Source organism: Malus sylvestris, chromosome 3, assembly GCF_916048215.2.
Source record: "Malus sylvestris chromosome 3, drMalSylv7.2, whole genome shotgun sequence".
Classification (NCBI taxonomy): Eukaryota; Viridiplantae; Streptophyta; class Magnoliopsida; order Rosales; family Rosaceae; genus Malus; species Malus sylvestris.
The window spans coordinates 31,248,819-31,270,876 of NC_062262.1; the positions used below are offsets into that span (position 1 = coordinate 31,248,819).

General features: G+C 39.1%; 4 protein-coding genes across 9 annotated transcripts in view; 2 read left to right on the forward strand and 2 right to left on the reverse strand.

Annotated features, from left to right (window-relative positions):
• The window catches only part of LOC126614362 (multiple organellar RNA editing factor 8, chloroplastic/mitochondrial-like), a 42,826-nt gene extending 29,371 nt beyond the window's left edge, over positions 1-13,455 (reverse strand). For 2 of the 4 annotated variants that reach the window (XR_007620352.1, XR_007620353.1), the window contains exons 1-4: positions 12,909-13,455; positions 11,815-11,912; positions 11,655-11,720; positions 10,324-10,977 (exon numbers count right to left, since the gene is read on the reverse strand). Coding sequence is in view for 2 of the 4 variants with exons in the window: in XM_050281980.1 (XP_050137937.1) it covers positions 10,461-11,101; positions 11,655-11,720; positions 11,815-11,912; positions 12,909-13,315 (1,212 nt within the window). In the remaining 2 variants the exon portion in view is untranslated. Of the gene's footprint in view, positions 1-10,121; positions 11,102-11,654; positions 11,721-11,814; positions 11,913-12,908 lie in introns of those variants that run through there. The other 2 variants (XM_050281981.1, XM_050281980.1) reach the window with 2 other exon arrangements.
• On the forward strand, positions 7,515-9,748 carry LOC126617167 (receptor-like protein 2). Its single transcript, XM_050285208.1, has one exon. It carries the CDS (start codon positions 7,547-7,549, stop codon positions 9,746-9,748), a length of 2,202 nt encoding a protein of 733 aa, XP_050141165.1. The 5' UTR covers positions 7,515-7,546.
• Positions 13,456-14,753: 1,298 nt separating the features above from the next.
• LOC126614741 (ABC transporter G family member 10-like) lies at positions 14,754-16,775 on the forward strand. Of its 2 annotated transcripts, XM_050282395.1 has the most exons (2): positions 14,754-16,034; positions 16,134-16,775. In XM_050282395.1, exons 1-2 carry the CDS (start codon positions 14,795-14,797, stop codon positions 16,619-16,621), a joined length of 1,728 nt encoding a protein of 575 aa, XP_050138352.1. In that variant the 5' UTR covers positions 14,754-14,794; the 3' UTR covers positions 16,622-16,775. The 2 variants fall into 2 exon arrangements, with proteins under 2 accessions (XP_050138352.1, XP_050138351.1); XM_050282394.1 differs by having other exon boundaries at positions 14,754-16,775.
• A 399-nt stretch (positions 16,776-17,174) lies between these two features.
• Positions 17,175-21,665, reverse strand: LOC126617274 (cold-responsive protein kinase 1-like). Of its 2 annotated transcripts, none has more exons than XM_050285298.1 (8): positions 21,419-21,665; positions 21,248-21,324; positions 20,015-20,137; positions 19,290-19,405; positions 18,945-19,155; positions 18,630-18,867; positions 18,296-18,446; positions 17,175-17,883 (listed from the first exon to the last, which is right to left on the reverse strand). In XM_050285298.1, exons 3-8 carry the CDS (start codon positions 20,085-20,087, stop codon positions 17,497-17,499), a joined length of 1,176 nt encoding a protein of 391 aa, XP_050141255.1. In that variant the 5' UTR covers positions 20,088-20,137; positions 21,248-21,324; positions 21,419-21,665; the 3' UTR covers positions 17,175-17,496. The 2 variants fall into 2 exon arrangements, with proteins under 2 accessions (XP_050141255.1, XP_050141256.1); XM_050285299.1 differs by having other exon boundaries at positions 21,248-21,310; positions 21,419-21,657.
• Between the last annotated feature and the right edge of the window lie 393 nt (positions 21,666-22,058).

Below are 22,058 nucleotides of genomic sequence, written 5' to 3' on the forward strand. Positions count from 1 at the left end.
ATAATTTTATGTGGACCATCTTGATTTGTCGACATGAATAATTGAAGCATAGCTTTGTGACTTTTTATTTAAATTTGCATTAGGTTAGGGTACAATTTGTTTCATGTTTTCCTATGAGAATTCCTAGAATTCGTTGGAATTGTTTTAATTAGGTTAGGGAAAATTTGGAAAGGACACTCAAATTGGTATGCATCTCGAAAAGGACACTCAAATTGGAATTTGGAAAGGAAACATGGTTTTTTTTCTTTTTTTTTTCCTATTTTTAGAAGGTTTGTTTATTTTCTTTTTTTTTAAAGAAATTTATCTCTAATTATATATAGGGCTATTTTAGGAATAATAGTGGGTGGGAAAATAACATTTTAATTTTTTAACTTTTTATAGTGGGTGTAAATATAACGTGGGTGGTGAAATAAGACAACGGGGTGGGTTTAACAGTTCTCAAAAAAAAAGGGGGAGAAGTAATACATCTTAGTGAGATATATGTTTTATTTGTATCTAGCACAATACACTGAATAAAATAAAGCATGTCTATTGATATCTCTAAGAAATTACAAATATAATAATAATAATAATAATAATAAATAAAAATATAATATAATATAATAATAATAAAATGAAAAATGAAAAAAATAAAAAAGAAAGAAAGAAAAGAAGAGGGAGCCTTCACAAAGGTTGCTTACGTGAAGTCTTAGCACCAGGAGCAACCCTAGAAGAAGGAGGCACTAAAGATTGATCATGTGGCGCCTCAATACTTGGTCGAACTCCAGACGGCGAAGGCAAAAGGTGCCTCTAGAAAAAGGCTACAAACTTCTGATGGTCGCTTTGAATCCAACCTTCAGATTCCTGCAAATGATCAAGCTTTCTCCTCATGCTCGTTGAATAATTATTTGCAAGCATGTGCAACTCTCTATTCTCGCGCTTGAGACGTTTAACCTCTCGTCCAAGGTCTTCCACCTCGGCCGTCAATGATTCAACTTGGCGAGTTCAAGCCAATAGGCGGTGACCCATGTTGGACACAGAGCCCGCACACTGAACACTGAGAGCTGGGAGTCTTGAACAGCCAACTCATCAGACCGCCTTGAAAGTAGCCTATTATCTCTAGGAGTGAGAAGGTTCCTAGCTACAATCGTAGGCGTTGTTACATCCCTCATCACGGAGTCTTCAACTGGAAGAGGGCCATTAGAAGATAAGAATGATGGGCGCCATATATTACCCTGACGCAGCGCGCCTGTATCGCTCCTGAGACTCAAATCTAAGCAAATGTTAAACGGGTAAGCCATTTTCAAAAATGATAAAAGAAAAGGGTTGGATGGAGTAAAATCTCAGAAATACACCAGAGACAATTTTCACGAGCGAGCAATCTTCAAAGTGTGCATGTTAGATGTGATCAATACCTCTATAAAAGGAAAGGCAACACAGCCACCAATTCAAAAATCAAAGAGACACCACTCTCTGAATTTCAAAAGCCGGATTTTCCTGCATAAAGTTCGTCAACACTTTTTAAACGTAACCTCAACTTGTCGGATAGCACGTGCAACTTTGTCAAAGATCTCTGACAGAGTTGAAAACGTGTGAAGTTCACTATTCCAACTACCACACTTTTGCCGACAAGCGTGGGTGACAAGGCATCATCCGCACCACCACTTACTATTGGGAAATCCCTATATATGTCGACCTTCATCCTCTATGGCAAGGCACACATCCAAAACGCCTGACTCTTCTTCCTTGTCAAGAATACATCTGCAACCAAACCTCTCAACATACCCAGTTTTCTTCATCCCTGAAAATACCTCTTCAACCAGGCCACACCAAACCAAAAGTATCTCATATCGTCAAGGTTGAAAGCAAGAGTATCTCATAGCATGCTTTCTCCCTGTCCTTTTCTTTGTTCTTGTTCTTCCTTGCAGGACAAGGAGAAAGAGAGTAACCAGCCGGCACTTGGAATCAACCTTCCGATTTGGAACCAACTGCCTGGAACCCCTTCCCTGATTGCTCACCTAGCACCGCTCCCAAGTAATCGTCTTCAACTGTTGATGTACTTCCAAAGAAGATGCCAGATGCCTAGAGAACAGATAAGGCAAGTGAAGATGCTACCTCGAAGCATGTGGAGACAAGCGCAACAAATACATGTGTTGATTCATCCGCTACTTCTTCAAAAGCAAACGTATCTCATATCATCAGGGTCAAAAGCAAAGGTATCTCATATCATCAGGGTCGAAAGCAAATGTATCTCATATCATGATTCTTCCCTGTCTTTTCCTTTGCCCTTGTTCTTACCTGCAAGACAATGAGAAAGAAAGAAAGCAATCTGAACCTGAAATCAAACTTCCGATCTGGAACTGATTGCTCGAAACCTTTGCCTGGTTGCTTACCTAGCATTGCTCTCGAGTGCTCGTCTTCAACTGTTGATAGGTCTCGAATTTCCTCAGCGAATACTTTAGGACAATTGATATGTGTTCGCTCTTTACACTAAAGCTGCCAAGCATGGATGAGGCCCTAAGGGGTGATGCTCTGAACGACCATTTAAAGGCAAAAGGTTGCGCACCACTTCTGCTATTCAAAATAAACAAGCAGAGAAGAATGCAGCACGATGAGCTGGAATAAATTATTGTAGCACGACGCCCTTCCTTGCAGAACCGCATAATCCAGACGGATGAGTCTAAGTCAAATCCAAGCCTGGCGTCGTTACTCTAATCAAAGAGCTCGAGAAGCCTCAACAACCTTTTGTTGGCACCGTCATCGAAGAGCAAAGCCTCGCCATGCAACTCCATCAAATCACCACTGCTTCTTCAAAAGCAAAAGTATCTCATATCATGCTTTCTCCCTGTCATTTTCTTTGTCCTTGTTCTTACCTGCAGGACAATGAGAAGGAGAGTAATCAGTCGGCACTTGGAATCAAGCTTCCAGTCAAGAACCGTTTGCCTAGAATCTCTTCCCTGATTGCTGACCTAGCATTGATCTCAAGTACTCATCTTCAACTGCTAATGTGCTTCCAAAGAAAATACCACGTCTGCCTGGAGAACAGATAAGACGAGTGACAATGAAACATCAAGCTTGTGGAGGATCAACAAACGCAACAACTGCATGTGCTGATTCATCCCCTACAAAGCCGAATATCACTTGCCAGGTAAAACCGCTCGTGGTCCTATTTAAATTCAAGATCAAGCCTCGATGTCCTTTGAAGAAATCACAAGTCCAATTCAAGATCAAGTGTCCACCACTCTTGAAGATCATATCGTTAACCAAACTGCTCGGGGTTCATATGAAAATGCCCAAACTTCCTTAATCTTTCAAAGCAAACTATTGGCAGCCTTTGACCTTATCCTCTGACCCTCTTCAATATGAATTGGAAAAATTGAACAAAGAAATAAACCATCACATCCACCTCGTACCTGCCTGCAATATGTCCAAATCATGAAATCGCTCAGGGTCCCATTTTAATTCAAGATCAAGCCTTGACGGCCCTTGAAAAAATCACAAGTCCGATTCAAAATCAAGTGTCCACCATCCTTGAATCACTTGAATCAAATTCAGCTCTAGATAAGAGGAGTAAGTTCAGACCCTTGGAGGAAACCAGAAAACCCTCCAGCCCAATTCAAAATTATGCCTGTGGAAAATCAACAATTGAAGGAAACCATAAAATCTTCCAGCCCAATTCAAGATCAAGCCACGAAAGCCCTTGGATCAATATCTACATTAAAGGACTTCAAAACGCATTTCCTACACGTGACAAGCACATGTATATGACGCGCCTTGAAGTGGGGCCATTTGTAGACATCGAAATTTCGGTGAAATAAATGTTGACCAATGCATTAAAATTACAACCTCCATTCACTTCACCTACATCATACATTTACTTCACCTACAACCTCCACTCATTTCACCTACATCACCCACTTCACCTACAACCTCCACTCATTTCACCAACATCATACACTCATTTCACCTACATCATACACTTACTTCACCTACAACCTCCACTTATTTCACCTACAACCTCCACTCATTTCACCCAAAAAAAAAAAGGATGGTGGTGATCCATTCTCAAAGTCTATAAATAGGCTTCTCCATCAAGGGATCAAAAAAAAAAAAAAACCAATGGACATCACACCAAAACCTTGAAACTTTGAAACTCTAAAGCTCCCAAGCAAATCTCGGAGGATCAAGAAAGCTCTCTTCGTTCTTCGTTAAATTCTCCTTCAAGATCAAGCCCCAACGGCCCCTTCAAGAAAGCGTCCATCGTTCATCAATTGTTCATCCTAAGATCAAGGCTTGAAAGCCCTGGGATCAACATCACAATCCACAAATCTACACATTACGAAGATCGAATCAGAGGCTAAATTTGTAGAAGAGATTGTAACCCCCAAATCATTAATACAAATATTATTTTGTACACGTGTTCTTGTCTCATTTATTGCAGGAATTTCCGTGTTTACAGGTGTACCATCAAATGTACCGGTCACACTGAAAAATCTCTCCCAATTATGGAGCAATTCGAATACAATTTGAGACTTTAAGGTTGGGGTCCCCTATGTCCAATTTGTGCCCCTAATACACGATAAGATGAACAACAATTACTGCTTCTCTATGACATATGAGCGTTTTAGCCATATAATGTCATTTTGCTAGGTCAAATACGCGTTTAAAGTTTTGAGATAAAGAAGAAAGAACACTCACTACTTCTCTATTCTTAATTTAGAGCTAGACTTCGCAAGATTAGGCATTTTGACTTTGTTTCTAAAGTAACTAAAAGTGGTTTAAGATCGCCAAAAGTGCTTTTAACGACGTTGGCAAAAAATTGACAGTAATTTTGTGAGTTTTATAATAAAATAATAAAAACTACTTTAAATGCTCATAGAATGAATCACTTGAAGCAGCTGAAGTGCTTTTTAGAAAAGAAAAAAAAAACACTTGCATTTTTTTTAAATGTTTCAATGTACTTGGGCCCTAATTAGGCTTATTATCTTTGTTGTTATCATCTGCCCCACCTTGAATTTTCTTTGGTAGATCCAACGAGCGAAGGTCGTCATTTGTGGGTTCTTTATGACATATGAGCGTTTTAGCCATATAATGTCATTTTGCTAGGTTAAATACGCGTTTTAAGTTTTGAGATAAAGAAGAAAGAACACTCACTACTTCTCTATTCTTAATTTAGAGCTAGGCTTAGCAAGATTAGGCATGTTTGGCTGTGCTTTTAAAGTAACTAAAAGTATTTTAAGATCGCCAAAAGCTTTTTAACGACGTTGGCAAAAAATTGACAGTAATTTTGTGAGTTTCTTGAAATGCTCATAGAATGAATCACTTGAAGCAGCTGAAGTGCTTTTTAGAAAAAAAAACACCTGCATTTTTTTTAAATGTTTCAATGTACTTGGGGCCTAATTAGGCTTATTATCTTTGTTGTTACCATCTGCCCCACCTTGAATTTTCTTTGGTAGATTCAATAAGCGAAGGTCGTCGTTTGTGGGTTCTCTATGACATATGAGCGACAATTACTGCTTCTCTATGACATATGAGCGTTTTTGCCATATAATGTCATTTTGCTAGGTCAAATACACGTTTTAAGTTTTGAGATAAAGAAGACAGAACACTCACTACTTCTCTATTCTTAATTTAGAGCTAGGCTTCTCAAGATTAGGCATGTTTGACTGTGCTTTTAAAGTAGTTAAAAGTGTTTTAAGATCACCAAAAGAGCTTTTAACGACGTTGGCAAAAAATTGACAGTAATTTTGTGAGTTTAATAATAAAATAATAAAAACTAGTTGAAATGCTCATAGAATGAAGCACTTGAAGCAGCTGAAGTGCTTTTTAGAAAAAAAACACTTGCATTTTTTTAAAAATGTTTCCATGTACTTGGGACCTAATTAGGCTTATTATCTTTGGACATGGATCCTCTCCGGATCCAGTTGTCCTAATCCACCTAGTCAAATCATCCGAACTGTTGAAATTTGATCCAACTGCTAAAGTTATTATAACTTTTAAAGTAGGCCCTTATTTGTAGCTGTTTGATCAAATTTCAACAGCTCGGATGATTTGACTAGGTGGATTAGGACAACTGGATCAGGAGAGGATCCATGTCCATTATCTTTGTTGTTATCATATGCCCCACCTTGAATTTTCTTTGGTAGAGGATCCAGGATCCATGTCCATTATCTTTGCTGTTACCATCCCGTGTACCGGTCATACTGAAAAATCTCTCCCAATTATGGAGCAATTCAAATACAATTTGAGACTTTAAGGTTGGGGTCCCCTATGTCCAATTTGTGCCCCTAATACACGGCGAGATGAACAACAGTTACTGCTTCTCTATGACATATGAGCGTTTTAGCCATATAATGTCATTTTGCTAGGTCAAATACGCATTTTAAGTTTTGAGATAAAGAAGAAAGAACACTCACTACTTCTTTATTCTTAATTTAGGGCTAGGCTTTGCAAGATTAGGCATGTTTGACTGTGCTTTTAAAGTAACTAAAAGTGTTTTAAGATCGCCAAAAGAGCTTTTAACGACGTTGGCAAAATATTGACAGTAATTTTGTGAGTTTTATAATAAAATAATAACAACTACTTGAAATGCTTATACAATGAAGCACTTGAAGCAGCTGAAGTGCTTTTTAGAAAAAACACACTTGCAATTTTTTTGAAATGTTTCCATGTACTTGGGGCCTAATTAGGCTTATTATCTTTGTTGTTATCATCTACCCCACCTTGAATTTTCTTTGGTAGATCCAACGAGCGAAGGTCATCGTTTGTGGGTGGCATATGAGTGACAGTTACTGCTTCTCTATGACTATGAGCGTTTTAGCCATATAATGTCATTTTGCTAGGTCAAATACGTGTTTTAAGTTTTGAGATAAAGAAGAAAGAACACTCACTACTCTATTCTTAATTTAGACATGTTTGACTGTACTTTTAAAGTAACTAAAAGTGTTTTAAGATCGCCAAAAGAATTTTAACGACGTTGGGAAAAAATTGACAATAATTTTGTGAGTTTTATAATAAAATAATAGAAACTACTTGAAATGCTCATAGAATGAAGCACTTGAAGCAACTGAAGTGCTTTTTAGAAAAAAACACTTGCATTTTTTTTTAATGTTTCCATGTACTTGGGGCCAAATTGGGCTTATTATCTTTGTTGTTATCATCTGCCCCACCTTGAATTTTCTTTGGTAGATCCAACAAGCGAAGGTTTTCCATATACTTGGGGCCAAATTGGGCTTATTATCTTTGTTGTTATCATCTGCCCCACCTTGAATTTTCTTTGATAGATCCAACGAGCGAAGGTTGTCGTTTGTGGGTTCTTTAGTGGAAAATATCTATTCGACTTCTTGAAGGGGTTGGAAATATTGCATTGTGTGGTTATGCTTGTTTACCAAATTCTCAGTCGGGATCTTGGAGGACCCCTCGACTTTTAATGTGTGGTAATGATTTCTAATGAGGCAAAAGTTGCTTTTCTATCTAATCAAGCATAATTTTTTAAATGTTGAGACTCAAGATCCTGCTATATATAGGAAGACAAAAAGCATTGAGCTGCAGCAAGCCTTCAAACACAATGGCTCATGGCTTCTTTCTCATAATCCTCTTATTCACGTCCATTATATCTCCAAATATCCACGCATGCAACCAAAATGAACGTAGCGCTCTCTTGTCCTTTAATCTCACTCTATCGTCTCCTCCTTTAAATTGGACTTCCTTTAACTGCTGTAGTTGGGAAGGCATCACTTGTAATCCGGAAGGTTGGGTCACCCATTTGCTCTTATCCTCGAAGGGGCTCGACAGAGTTATTTTTACCTCGTCATCCTCACTTGGAAACCTCACGCATCTCACCCACTTGAATCTCACCCACAATTCACTTCAGGGTTCACTTGAAAATAAACTCTTTGAGTCCTTGAATTCTCTTGAGATTCTTGATTTGAGCTATAACCTTCTTTCTGGAGAGCTACCTTTGTCTCTAACATCCAACAACATCCGGACACTCGATTTGTCAAGCAATCGCTTCCATGGTCCAATTCCATCTTCGTTCTTCATGCATGCTTGGAAATTGACAAGTTTCAACGTTAGCAACAATGCCTTCTCCAGCAACATCCCATCCTCTGTATGTCTCCATTCTAACCCCTTGGTTAAAGTGTTGGATTTTTCCTCAAACCAATTCAGTGGCAACATTTACCGTGGTTTTGGGAGGTGTTCCGAACTGCAAATTTTTCGTGCTGGTCACAATAATCTCTCAGGGCCACTTCCAGAAGATATCTATAATGCCACCAAACTCAAAGAGGTTGCAGTACCTCTGAATTCTCTATATGGAGGCATAAGTGATAGAATTGTCAACCTCACCAACCTCGCAATCCTTGACCTCTCCTTCAATCAACTAAGCGCAGTGCTCCCTCTCCATTTGGGGAAGCTCTCCAGGCTAAAAATTGTACAGCTCGAGTACAACAACCTACAAGGTCCGTTGCCCCAATCTTTGATGAATTGCACCAGCCTTGTAGAACTACGTTTGGGACGAAATAACTTGGAAGGAGACATTACCAAGCTTAATTTCTCCAAACTTGTTCAACTTACTAAACTTGACTTGTATAGGAACAACTTCACTGGTAAGTTGCCAACAAGCCTTTACTCATGTAGATCCCTGAAAGCAATTCGATTAGCTTGGAACAATCTAGAGGGACAAATACAACCTGAGATTCTTTCGTTAAACTCCCTGTCCTTACTCTCTCTTAGTTACATCCGATTGGAAAATGTCATGGGAGCAATGAAGATACTGATGCATTGCAAAAGTCTTCGAGCACTCTTCCTTACGGGTGCCTTTAACGGTGAAGAAATGCCATCTGACGATGACATGGTTGGTTTTGATGGATTTCAAAATCTTCGATTTTTGAGCTTGTCGTATTGTGATCTCACCGGTCAACTACCTGCATGGTTAGCAAAGCTAAAGAATCTAGAGATCTTGAGTCTGGCAGGTAACAAAATCGCAGGGACAATTCCTAGCTGGTTGGGGACTGATCTACCAAGACTTGTTCAGATAAGCTTGTCAATAAACCTTATTTCAGGTGAATTTCCAAAAGAACTTTGTAGAGTACCGGCGTTGGTACATCAACCTGTTGCAGCTCAAGAAGACGATTATGAACTCGAATTGCCAATCTACAGTAACTGCACGGGCTATGGCTTCCCCCGCAGGTTGTCTAACTTTCCTGCATTGATAGATCTTTCTTCCAACAACATTACCGGTAATATACCGTCTGATATCGGCCAACTGCAGCTTCTCCAAGAGTTGTATCTAGACGACAACAACTTCTTAGGCAACATTCCAGACCAAATTTCTAACCTTAAGAAGCTAGAAGTTTTGGATCTCTCCAAGAATCACTTGTCCGGAAAAATCCCATCGTCTATGGCGAGCCTTAATTTCTTGAAGAGCTTTGATGTCTCGTACAATAATCTCGAAGGTCCAATCCCAACAAGCACTCAGCTCCAAAGCTTTGAAGCTTCTGCATTTGAGGGGAATCCAAAACTTTGCGGTGCACCGCTTCCAAACGAGTGTCGCATTGATGCGCATGATAAGAATAACCGAGATGATGAGGACGATGGGCATCAACTACCGTGGTTCTATATTTTCGCTGCGTTCGGGTTTATTTTCGGATTCTGGGGAGTATGTGGTTCTTTGATCATAAAGAAGACATGGAGATATGCATACTTTCAGTTCACAGACAATGTACAAGATAGGCTCTATGTCATGTTAGCAGTGCGCATGAATAGGTAAATAGAGTTATTTGTTTTTTCTCGGTTGCATTTGAGGGTTTCGAAAATAAACCTCTGTTATGTATTTTATTTTATAATAAACGTCCGTATGCTGTTGAAGTTATTGCTTTGTAAATGACTCGTAAATCGTAATTTGCAAATCCCTCTCATATCCCTCCCACATTTCCAATCCCCCCTAACTTGGTCTCGATTCCTTGAGACTTGGAAATCCCTCACCCCAAACATAGCCAAAAGAAGTAAAAAATTTGATTCAGGGACCAAACTGAGAATCGGGTTACCAAATTGACAACGTAACATGACAGTTTTCTAGCAAAATAACATCATCACCAAAATATGCAAAAACCAATGTGAGAGCATAGCATGCAAAAACAATCTAGGAAAGAATAGCAACACATAATCTTCACAGAGGACTGCAAATTAACATGTTCCATTTAACAAGGATCCCCATGCAGTCTGCTTTCTGTCAATATGTGCACTACCTGAAAGAATTCATGCTGCGCACCAAAGTAAAGACACGACTAATCGCATAAGATATGACCTTGAAAGTGTAATCATATTCGGATAAAAGGCAACCAGGTTCCGACCACAGCAATATGCCAAAGGAAATATCATTCAAGACCAGAAACATTGAAACCTACAGCCCATCTCGAGCAACCTCCTCGTTTATCTACAACATGCCTACAAGACTCATCATACCGCAACTAGCCTCAAGCTTAGTAACGGTTTGGACCAGGATTGACTCCAGCATCCCTGTCTGGCGTGTAGTTATTCTGGTATTGTCCAGGATCATTCCATCCTGCATTAGAAGGTGGAGCCATGTTGTTTGGTGGCACCCCTCCCAGGTTATTGGGAGGCATCTGATTGTAGTTGTTGGGCGGCATCTGATTGTAGCTGTTGGGAGGCGCCTGATTATAGCTGTTCGGTGGCCCAGAATTCCAGTTGTTGCTTGGCTGGGGATTATTGTAGTTGTTTGGTGGACCCATGTTGGGAGGCGGCATTGGAGCCCTGTTCGGGGGTGGAGGACCCATGTTGGGAGGCTGCATTGGAGCCCTGTTGGGGGGTGGAGGACCCATGTTGGGAGACATTGGACCCCTGTTGGGGGGTGGAGGACCCATGTTGGCAGGTCCAGGTCCCGAATTTGGCCCAGCTTGATTAGGCATAGGAGATGGACCCGTATTCTGAAAATCACGATTCTGCATATTTTCCCTTCTCCTTTCAAAGTTCCTAGATCTGTCAAAGTTACGAGGTCTGTCATTACGCCTGTTTCTCTCATTTGCTCGACTATTGTTTCTTATCCATTCCTCATGGTACTTGGGATCATATGGCACTGCTTGGCCATTAATAAAAGGTTCACCTGCCAAAACAAACAAGAAAGCAAACAAATCATGAATAATAGAATTTTCCTGGTTAACTTAGTTGAAAACAATATAGAAAAGGCTATACAATGTAGAAAAAACACACGCTGTTTAATATTACTATAACTCTCGGTACCTGGACCACAATTCTTGGGAGTACAGAAATTTTGAAATGAAAATTACCATGGATCATTTTTTCGGATGCAATCGACACACGAAACTGGTTAGTTCAAAATTATGATATTTTACATGAAAACTCTGTACACTATTCACTAGGGTTGCAGAAAGCCTTCAAAAGGGGTTTTTATATTTCACCGGTTCAACACACCACTAGCACTGCTACAACATCAACTGCCTAATAACTTTCATCTGTAACATTCTAGAGCCTCAAACTATCCTTTGTCAGAAAAAATAAAGAAATAAATTTAAAATCAAAATATCATCAGACTGCCAGAGCTATTACGGAATGGGACTTATGACTTAAATGAATCGATTGCTATAAATAATTTGTTTTCTTTGAAATTCAACTTGAAGAAACAAGCATATCCGTACCTCCATAATCTTTGTTCTTAACATCCAAGTAGGAATCAGGAAGTACCCAACGGACTCCAGGCAACTCTGCAACAAGAATTTTACAAATACACACACATGTATAAATATGAGAACCCAGACACAAGAAAATAATAAATTCCTAACTTAGAAGCAGAATCACCTTTGATTTTGAGTGAAACCTCTTCAGATACAAGTGCCCCAAACGCATAATAGCACCTAGTTGAAACTGAGTAGATCTTCATTCTTGCTTCTTCCTCACTGCAGTTCAGCCGAATGCGTACAAGCAATCCAAACTTGGTTATATAAATCTTCATTACAAAATATAAATCATACGAAACACAAACAATAGGAATACAGTACAATCCTATGTGCTTTTTGAAATGCGAAAGCCATGAATCTTACAAAAACTTTAGTCTGTAAAAAAAAAAAGTGATCAAGACCATGCTATAAGAAACATGATTAAGACCATACTATTTAAGAGATCATTAAGACCCTGCCACAAAGTGGGGTTATAGTTTAGATTTTGAATATCAAAAGCCTACAAAAAAGGTTAATGAGTTTTGCTTTTGTTAGAGCTTCAAAACATAAAACCCAACATTAAGAATTGCACCTCCAAATTTTGGCTGAAATATACAGAAACAAAAGAAATTTAGCTAAACACACACATTTATGTGATATAAAAAAAATAAAGTAAAAAACCCTACAAAAATTATATAAAGGCCAATTGCAATTACAAAATCATTTCCTATCTTACTACAGCTATAGTGATCCCAAATTCAGACCATAACAAAACAGCTGCATAGAACAGAAAGCCATTAACTTTTACAGCGCACGGTATCAAGAAAATGTTCATATATTATGTTATACACCAGAATCGAGTCGGTGTATAACACAAATAAACTAATATCCTACAACAAGATAAACGCCAGAGAGTAGCATGTGCATACAACCCTCCCCCAATAGAGAAACAACCTCTTGTAATTTCTCAAACAAAAGTTTCCTGGTGCAATACAAATCAACTTAACCCAAAATTCTACTGTAATCAAGAGTGAAAAAGAGAAAATTAAAAAGCTACAACTTTGAAAAAACAAATACAGATATAAATTGAAAATGAATTAAAGAAACAAATACACTATAATAAACACAGACATATAAATTCTAAAACTCCATTTCCAATTCTGATTTCTCATAATCCAAACACTTTAAAAGTAAGAAAAATGATTAACTTAGACAGAAATTAATAGCAGGTGTTACCTTCCGACAACGGTAGCCAGGGTTTTGATGTAGCTATTGATGATCTCATCCCTAGTGATATCACCCTGAGGGGCCTCCATGACAACCAACCAGTGCTCGAAGTCACACCCATCGAGGAGGATCGTCTCCTTGGGAGGCCGGTTCGACCAGTTAGGGTTCGGGTCCCTGAGCGACGACGTCGTCGATCTGGTCGACAAGCACCGGGCGATCGCAGGGGAGAGCCTGCCGGCGGAGGCCATGACACCGGCCAGAGGGCGGAGGCGGTGGAGGAGAGAGAGCGAAGAAGAACGAGATTGGGCGGCGGTGGATAGGGAAGTGGCGGAGGTGGCGGTGGAGAGGGAGCGAGAGAGAAATGAAGCCATGGCTTGGGACTTGGGAATCGAGCGAGAGAAGAAATGGGTCGCCATGGTTGATCGCGACGAGGGTTTGGGGCTTTGATAAACCCTAGAGTGAGAGGGGGAGATAACGGCGGTGTTAGGGTTTTGGCGGAGGTTTTATAGCAGTGACTGAGTGATGCTAAATACCCCCCCCCCCCGATTTTCAATTTATCAGTATATCTCAAAATGGCATGCCAATTATCTTCTCCTTTTTTTTCAGTTATTTGTGCTTTAAATTTTATTTTGTTTTTCTTTTTTCTTTTTTTTTTTCTTTACAAACGACAACTTTATGGAGTTAAATTATTAGTTGTAAGGGAGAGATATCGATGGGGATCGAAACCGCACTGAGATGCATAGGCATGTTTGCTTTCTACCATTGCGGTAAAGTGATATCTGTTTTTCATCTTCTAAACGTGACTCGTGCGAAGAAAAAAATTTGAGCATGACAGTCTAATCAGTTGGATGACCATGCAATTTTACAAGAGTACAAACTTCTCGATATTTAAGTACAATCTAGCTCCATGTTAATCTTCGAGATTCTTTAACTTTCTATAGAAGTGATTTAGTAATTTAAAAACATTATTAAAGGCTTTAAGCGATATCTTTTTCTCAGAAAAATATCTTTCATAAATACTAATGAAGCACCTCTGACGTGCTTTCTTATGAAATCACTTAAACTAAAAGTGATTCTATTTTCATTTAAAACAATTTAAAATTTTTCTAACTGAAGTGATATTAGTCTTCACCTAATCATTATGTTTAACTTCTTACATACTTCTGTTTAATTATGACCATTGATTTCATTTGACATGATTAATCCAATAACTATAAATAAATAAAAAGATGTGTGACGAGCTAAAAATTTCGTGTGAAAATCACTTTCGAACTGTAAGCCTTTTATTTCTTACTTGGGCTAAAGCCCATAATCAAGATGGGCTTGGCTGCGTTTGGCACACTCAACGTCAATTAGATTTAATTGACTAATTGGTCAAATATAGTAAAATTCCCACCAAACTGGCATGATATGGTGATGAGTTGGAGTGGGGCAGATAGTGAAGAAACCAACACCAACCCTACACAGTCAATATTCTGCTCACCTGAATGAACTTCCCAACCCAAAAGGAGTCAAGTACTTTCTTCTTTAGGGTTTTCATCAAACCCTCCTGCAAAAGTTACGAGGAATTTATATGCGTACCTGAAACACAAGTCACGTGATGTATTATTTTATATGTTGTAATAAGAGTGAACAACGAATCAACTAGTTATCATTTAAGTGAAATAATAATGTTATGTGACTGTGTTCCAAATACATGGAAAAGTTACGTCAAAATTTATGTTTGCCAACAAGAAAACTAGATAGGGAAAATATCAAAGCTTTGGCTTCTCCTATACGTACCCTAACTTGTACAGAAAACACACAGTTTGGTGTGTTAGCTCATCTCCTCTATTTCATACACACTATCCCACAAATATCTCATTTTCTCTCTCACTTCCACTCCTCACCGCAATATGGAGTTGCCCGTGAAAATGCCGGTTTCCGGCAGCCATATAACACCATACAGAATTGAAACCAGAAACTTGTGCTACAAACTATCGACCCGATTTGATGAAATGAAGCACCTGTGTTGCAGTGACAGTTCGAGGACTGTTCCGAAGTTCATCTTGAAGGACGTGAGTTGTGAAGCAAGGCCTGCAGAGATCACTGCAATTGTTGGCCCTAGTGGGGCTGGAAAAACCACACTGCTAGATATTCTTGCTGGGAACATATCCCCAGCGAAAGTGGGTGGTCAGGTGCTGGTGAATGATCAGCCTATGGACACGAAAAGTTTCCGCAGAATGTCGGGCTATGTCACACAGGATGATGCCCTATTTCCGTTACTTACAGTTGAAGAAACGCTCGTGTACAGTGCTCTGTTGAGGCTTCCTGGTGGGATAAAAGAGGCTGCAGATAAAGTGAGGAAGCTGATGAAGGAGCTCGGTCTGGAACATGTCGCGGGTTCAAGAATCGGTTGGGGATCAAACAATGGGATTTCAGGTGGTGAAAGGCGCAGGGTTTCGATTGGAGTTGATTTAGTTCATGATCCAGCTGTGGTTTTGATTGATGAACCAACTTCAGGGTTGGATTCTGCCTCAGCTTTCCATGTAGTCTCATTGCTCAAAACAATGGTGTTCAATCAGGGTAAAACTATCGTTCTGACCATTCACCAACCAGGTTTTCGAATCCTAGAGATGTTCGATCGCGTTGTTTTGCTTTCGAATGGAGCTGTCATGCACAATGGATCACTACATCTTCTCAAACAAAGGCTCAATTTTGCTGGCCATCGTATCCCCAACCATGTCAACTTGCTCGAATTCGCCATTGATGTTATCGTGAGCTTGGAGGGTACACAAACTTCAGAAGCCTTGCACAACCAATGTTTCAGGCCTCTAGAACAAAGGTTTGTGTGCTCCAATAACTTGCAAAAGAAGCTTCTGGTCTACCCAAATTCTCGTCCCCGGGAAGTTGTTATACTAGGGCAAAGGTTTTGTAGCAACATATTTAGAACCAAGCAATTGTTTGTCACAAGAGTCATACAAGCCTTGGTAGCTGGATTCGTACTCGGAAGCATTTTCTTTAACGTTGGAAGGGAAAAAGGGAACATTTCCCTGCAAACACAAACTGGATTTTTCGCCTTCAGCCTCACTTTCTTGCTGTCTTCCACCACAGAAGGCCTACCAATTTTCTTACAAGAGCGAAGAATACTAATGAGTGAGACTTCCAGGGGAGCCTATAGGGTTTCCTCCTATGTCATAGCAAACACCCTCATTTTTCTCCCCTTCCTTTTGATGGTCTGTTTTTTGTTCACAGCACCGGTTTACTGGCTGGTCGGATTGAGGAGGGACATTGATGGATTCCTCTACTTCTCTTTCGTGGTCTGGATGGTTCTTCTGATGTCCAATTCTGTTGTGGCCTGCTTCAGTGCTCTCGTGCCGAACTTCATCATGGGGAGTTCCTTGATTTCCGGGCTCATGGGAGCTTTCTTTCTCTTTTCGGGCTACTTCATTTCGAAGGACAGACTTCCACGCTACTGGATATTCATGCACTACCTGAGTCTTTTCAAGTACCCGTTCGAGTGCTTTATGATAAATGAGTATGGAGGGGAGCAGGGAAGGAGATGCATTCAACAGATTGACAAAGAAGGATGCAATCTTTTCGGGGACGGATTCTTGAGACAGCAGGGTTTGAAAGAAGCACAGAAATGGAGCAATTTAGGTGTGATGCTGGGTTTCGTAATTGGTTATAGAGTGCTTTGCTTTCTCATTCTGTGGTGCAGATGCTGCAGAAATAGAAACTAGCTAGCTATATATACTTACACAAAAGATAAACAATCACTTGTGCTGTTTCTCTTTCATATTCTTTCGAATAATTCTTTTAGAATGATCAAACTATTGTATCGTCTTCGCACGAAAGCTTTCATCAAATATTAACCATAACATCCAGTTTCGATTTGATTGATGTTTCGAGTTTTCGCATGCATTTGAAACATGTTGATTCACACCGTGTCCACTCCGAAAGTTCTACTTTTGATCCCGTTTCAATGTTCATGGATAGTACATTATCCATAACAAAACATTATCCAGAAAAATAGTTCTTGCACAAACAGATGCTGCCATGAGAGGGAGAAGGCTTTTGCGAGGATGTTTCTGCTGCCGGAGAAGACAGAAGGCTAGAACAGCCCAGTTAAAAGATGACGCGTGTTTAATTTGACAACCAGTTTTTATTTCTTGATCACATTTCGATCCATATGATTCATTGAAAAATGAGTAAATAATGTGGATTTTGCATACGACAATTCGAAAGAAACTGTTTTGGGACGACAATGGGGCACTGCCAACACAATACCTGGACTCGAAGAAAAGGACGAAAGAATTGTATATATAGTCGAGCTTTCTTTACACACCCAAAAAAACTGAAATTTGATTGACTATAAACATTTACACCTGAAAAGTGATATGGCTAGTTCTTTGGAAGACATTCGTGGAAACAGCTTCTTTGCAAAGTAAGGGTAAGGTTGTGTACGATAGACGTTTCACTCCGACCCTCGCAAAGCGGGGAGCCTTTGTTGGCTTGAGGTCGCTCTTTTACTTGTTTCCCTAGACAACCTAGAAGAATTATTATGCCTACAGCCTGACCAAACCAGAGGGAATACGAAAACTGGATTCTGCCTGCCCTAATTGCTTCGGTCATATATAGAATTGAAGGTCATAGTAGCAAATGAAGTGGTGGCGGTTTCTGATGAAGATGATGAATTCATAAACCTCCCTGAGGCGGATATCGTGTAAGATGGATTTTTTGCTTTGGCCTTTTCTCTGTCGCATTCTCTTTGCTCCATAAATTCAGAAAGCAGTCCTGGTTTGGATATCTGCCCCTCATTCACATCTAATGCACCCGTCAGCATTTGAACAATGGTAGACATGGATGGTCGGAGCTTGGGCATGTCTTGAATGCAGAGAAGGCCAATCTTTAGGAATCTGCAAGCCTCCTCAACGTCAAAATTTCCATTCAATGAAGCGTCTACTAACTCCACCAGCTGCTCCTTCTGATGATGTTCCCATGCCTGCAGCAGGAACTTGGATTTGGTTAGTCTGCTCAAGATTCTAGTAGTAATTGCAAAGTTATTATTCAATACATGTTCCAACAAGAGATGATGACTAGCTGGGGCATGTAGCTATCTAAAACAAGAAAAGCAGAAGTTTAGAGGAAAAATATTAGCCCTGTTTAAAAATAAATGCGAAGTTGCAAGGAATACGCATTTGATGCCCATCCTATAAACTAGCACTTCAAGCATTCACTTGATCAAGAATTTGTATGGCAGGTTCATCAAGGTTCATCACCCCGCGCATGTTAATGTTATAAATCTTTTATCGTTTATTTAGCGTTACTCTAGTATATAGAACAAGGAAAAGTTATAAACCAGTCCAAAAGCTTCAATTCAGTCATGGAATGCAATATTACAGAAAGGTCCATACCAGTGCAAGAAGATATTGTTCTTTGGGTGGTAAATGTCTGTTTGTGTTACACCTCCCACATACAATTTCCAACAGTAAAACGCCAAAACTGTAGATGTCTGATTTCCTTGTCACTTGACCTCGTATCGCATACTCAGGCGCCAAGTAGCCTCTGCAGAAATCAAACAGGGAACCAAACATGTCAATATGATTACAAGTAATTTGATAAATGTAAAAAAGAGAACGTAGAGAGAGAGGGGGAGAGAGAAGTGAAAATTTATGGGCGGGACATCAATTAGTTATATTCTCGGATAAACTTACTGAAAGAGACTAGCACTGGAAATGGCAAACTTACGTTGTTCCAGCAACACGAGTGCTAAGATGGGTCAAGTTCGGTGCGATAAACTTTGCAAGACCAAAATCTGAAATTTTTGGTGAGAGGTCTTTATCAAGGAGAATATTGCTTGCTTTAATGTCTCTGTGAATAATATGAGGGCTAACCTCCTCATGGAGATAAGCGAGCCCCCTTGCAACACCAATGCAAATTTTACACCTTGTAGGCCAAGTAAATTGGATACCGCTGTAGCCTCTACCTATAAAGTACAGAAGGATTAGGTCCTTACCAATACAAAATCATTCATTCAAATAAGGAACAAGTGACATTGCTTACCCAGAAGTGTTTGTGCTAGGCTATTATTCTCGAGATAACCATAAACCAATATTCTGTGATCTCCTTCTGCACAGCAACCATATAGCTTAACTAGGCTATCGTGTTCAATGGTTGCAATCACCTCGATTTCTGTCAAAAATTCCCTCGACCCTTGACTAGACTCTGCTGACAATACTTTTATAGCCACCAAAGTGCCATCCCTTAGTGTTCCCTGATCAAACACATTTTGAAATAATTTCTTAGCCCGTAGAGGTAAAAGTAAACAAAAAAGTCTTTAGCACAATTAAATACTCAAGACCGAGTATTCCTCAAAACTCATAAGCAAATAACTTTAGGAGCAATTACCTTGTACACGGAGCCAAAGCCTCCCTGACCAATTTTATTTTCTTTACTGAAGTTCTCAGTGGCAATTTGCAGTTCCATGTAAGTGTACTGTTTGACATTCAAAACGCCTGAAACCACTGTACCCACAGGAATCTATTAGACTCTTTTTGGTAGATGAAGATAGAATGGTAAACCTCTCAAAGAAGTTAGGTCCCTTTTTGTTCAAAAAGATGACAACCAAATTCAAGTTAAAGCTAAGACTTACTAACAGTGTTTAGTTCAACAGCAGGTAAGTTGAACAAAGTAAACAAAAGAAGATTTCATCCAAAAAAATATTGAGTACGTAATAAATAGCAAAATCAAGTAAAACATAAGTAGCTGATTTAGCATGACCATTTGACTTCGTAAAAAGGCCAGGTTCCAAGTTCTGAAAGAAGCCTGGTCAACCATAAAAAGAATGATTATCTGAATGGAAGCAACTTGGTAGTTTGGGCTTTAAGTAGTCGCAGACTTAAAACAGGTTCATAAATCAGTAACACTAATGAAATTAAAGCACTTAACATAGAAAATGCTCCTCCCATTTGAAGATCCATGAATGAACTAGAAAAGTCCTCCACTCATTTCACAATTGCACTGAGCAGCTAATTTGACAGATGGCATTGTGCCTAAGTAACTAATACTGACACTGAAAGTATGTGCATAATCTCTATAAATTGAACGACAGAATAAACACATGCACAGTCTACCTTCATCGATTTCAACAGGCTGCTTAACAAGGGAAGCTTCCTTCTTTTTAAACAAGCAAGAGAAACAAGACATCACCAGCTTTTTATGTTGGCCAATATCACCAATCAATCAAAATCCTTGCCCTGTCAAAGTACACAAGTAAACATAAACTTTTTGTGATATAACTACAACTGCATGATCTGTAAGATTTAGGAGGAACACAGATGAGCAATCAGGAAAGCATTAGTCATTATTCGCTTAGATAAGAAGAAACTCTAAAAAAAAGTGAAACTTATGAACTCGAATTGCAAATCAAGGTGACTTCTTTAATCTACATGTACTATCTAGCAACTGGTATAGATGACCCGCAGCATTGTCAATCATTGCCTGAACTATGATTAAAGATGCTTGCATATGCGCTAGCCACGTGCTTACCAAAACTCACTGTAATTTCAGTAGCAAAGTTTTGAGTAGTTGCTTTATAGCTTTTACAGCCTACGTATCGGAAAAATCCAGAAGGGACTTTTCGAAAAAGGAAATCTCTTCAAAAAAATAACCAGTAAAAGGAAGTTTGCACATCCTCCGTCCCACATGATAAGTTTTAACTATAGCCTACACCAGTTTTCTATGAAACATTCAATGCTCCTTACTTAAGGCATCAAAAGACAAAACAAAATAAAAATCCTACCCATCTGAACTGCCAGAAGTTAAGGGGAAACACTAGAGAGATACCCCGACACAGTAAGGTCTGGGACTGCACCGAGTAATGCCATAGACTCTTATGCCCTATAAGATCAATCAGAAGTTCAGGTCTCTAGCCTGAGTCGTTCAGTTGAATCGATTATCAATAATTAGACCAACTACTAAAGTAATTCAAGGAAAATGGACCAAACTCCGCATTAACACGAAACTTCCTGCATCCCTCAGTACTTTAGGCCTAAAATAGGAATTCGATAATCAAATGCTACAATGCAGCACATGGCAGATTAGCAACTAGTAGAGGCTAGAATTAGAAACATGGTTTCATGATTGGAATTTGGAAATAAAGTATTTGTCAGCCAAGGAAATGTGATTGTGTAGTCAACTATCCTTCTAATTGTCATTGCACTCAATTATAAGACAGACAAAACAGAAGACATCTATAGTTTTGACCAACTTTCAAAAAAAAAAAGTCAATCTAGGAGGCACCAAAATTGAAATTGCAGAAGAAGAAGAAGAAGAAGAAGAAGAAGAATTTGCTTCAGCATAATTACCTTACAAATTTGCAATCCAATTGCACTTGGGTTTTGCTTATATTTCAACCTTGAAGTATCCCTCTGCAGAACCGAAACTAAAACCAACGTAATATAAGTATTTGGATTGGTCAAAATATGATATTTCCATTTTTTTTTCAGAAGCATAGCAACTGTAAAAGAGAAACCCACCATTCTTTTGGGTTGAAGAACCCAGCTGAGGCCACAAACAGATCCAAAAGTCTATCTTTCTTCTCGTTCTCTCCAATGGGTAAATCAGAAAGTAAAAAAGTCTTGGCTTTCCTCACATTTTCTCAGCTACCAAACACAAAAGTACATGTAAAACCCAGATAAAATGCAAGGTTTTCATGTCAACTGTGGTGACTGCAACAGAAATGAAGAGAGAGATGGACAAAATAAATTTATGAAATTAGAGGCTAAATTTTGACCATATATGATAAATTCTCGTTGCAATGTTTGGAATTGACTATTCTCTCATTTGGCATTGACTTCCAGGCACACGGTTTGGAAATGGTACGGAATTTTCTTTTTCCTAATTTTTGGGTTTTGCTTTCACAAGAATGCTTGAAATCGTTTCCAACTTTTTAAATATAATAAACAAGTTGTACTTAAAAATTAAAATCTTGTTCGACTCTTAAAGGTATTGTTTTTCTATTTAGACTATTTTAAACAATGATATTATAGTTAAGTTATACGAATATGAACTACGATAAGTAGTTGAGTGGAAAAGTGCGAACAGTAGTTTTGTGAAAGAAAAAACGGAAGGTCTTGGATTCGATACTTCGTAAGATGTGAATCTGCTTAATCGTGA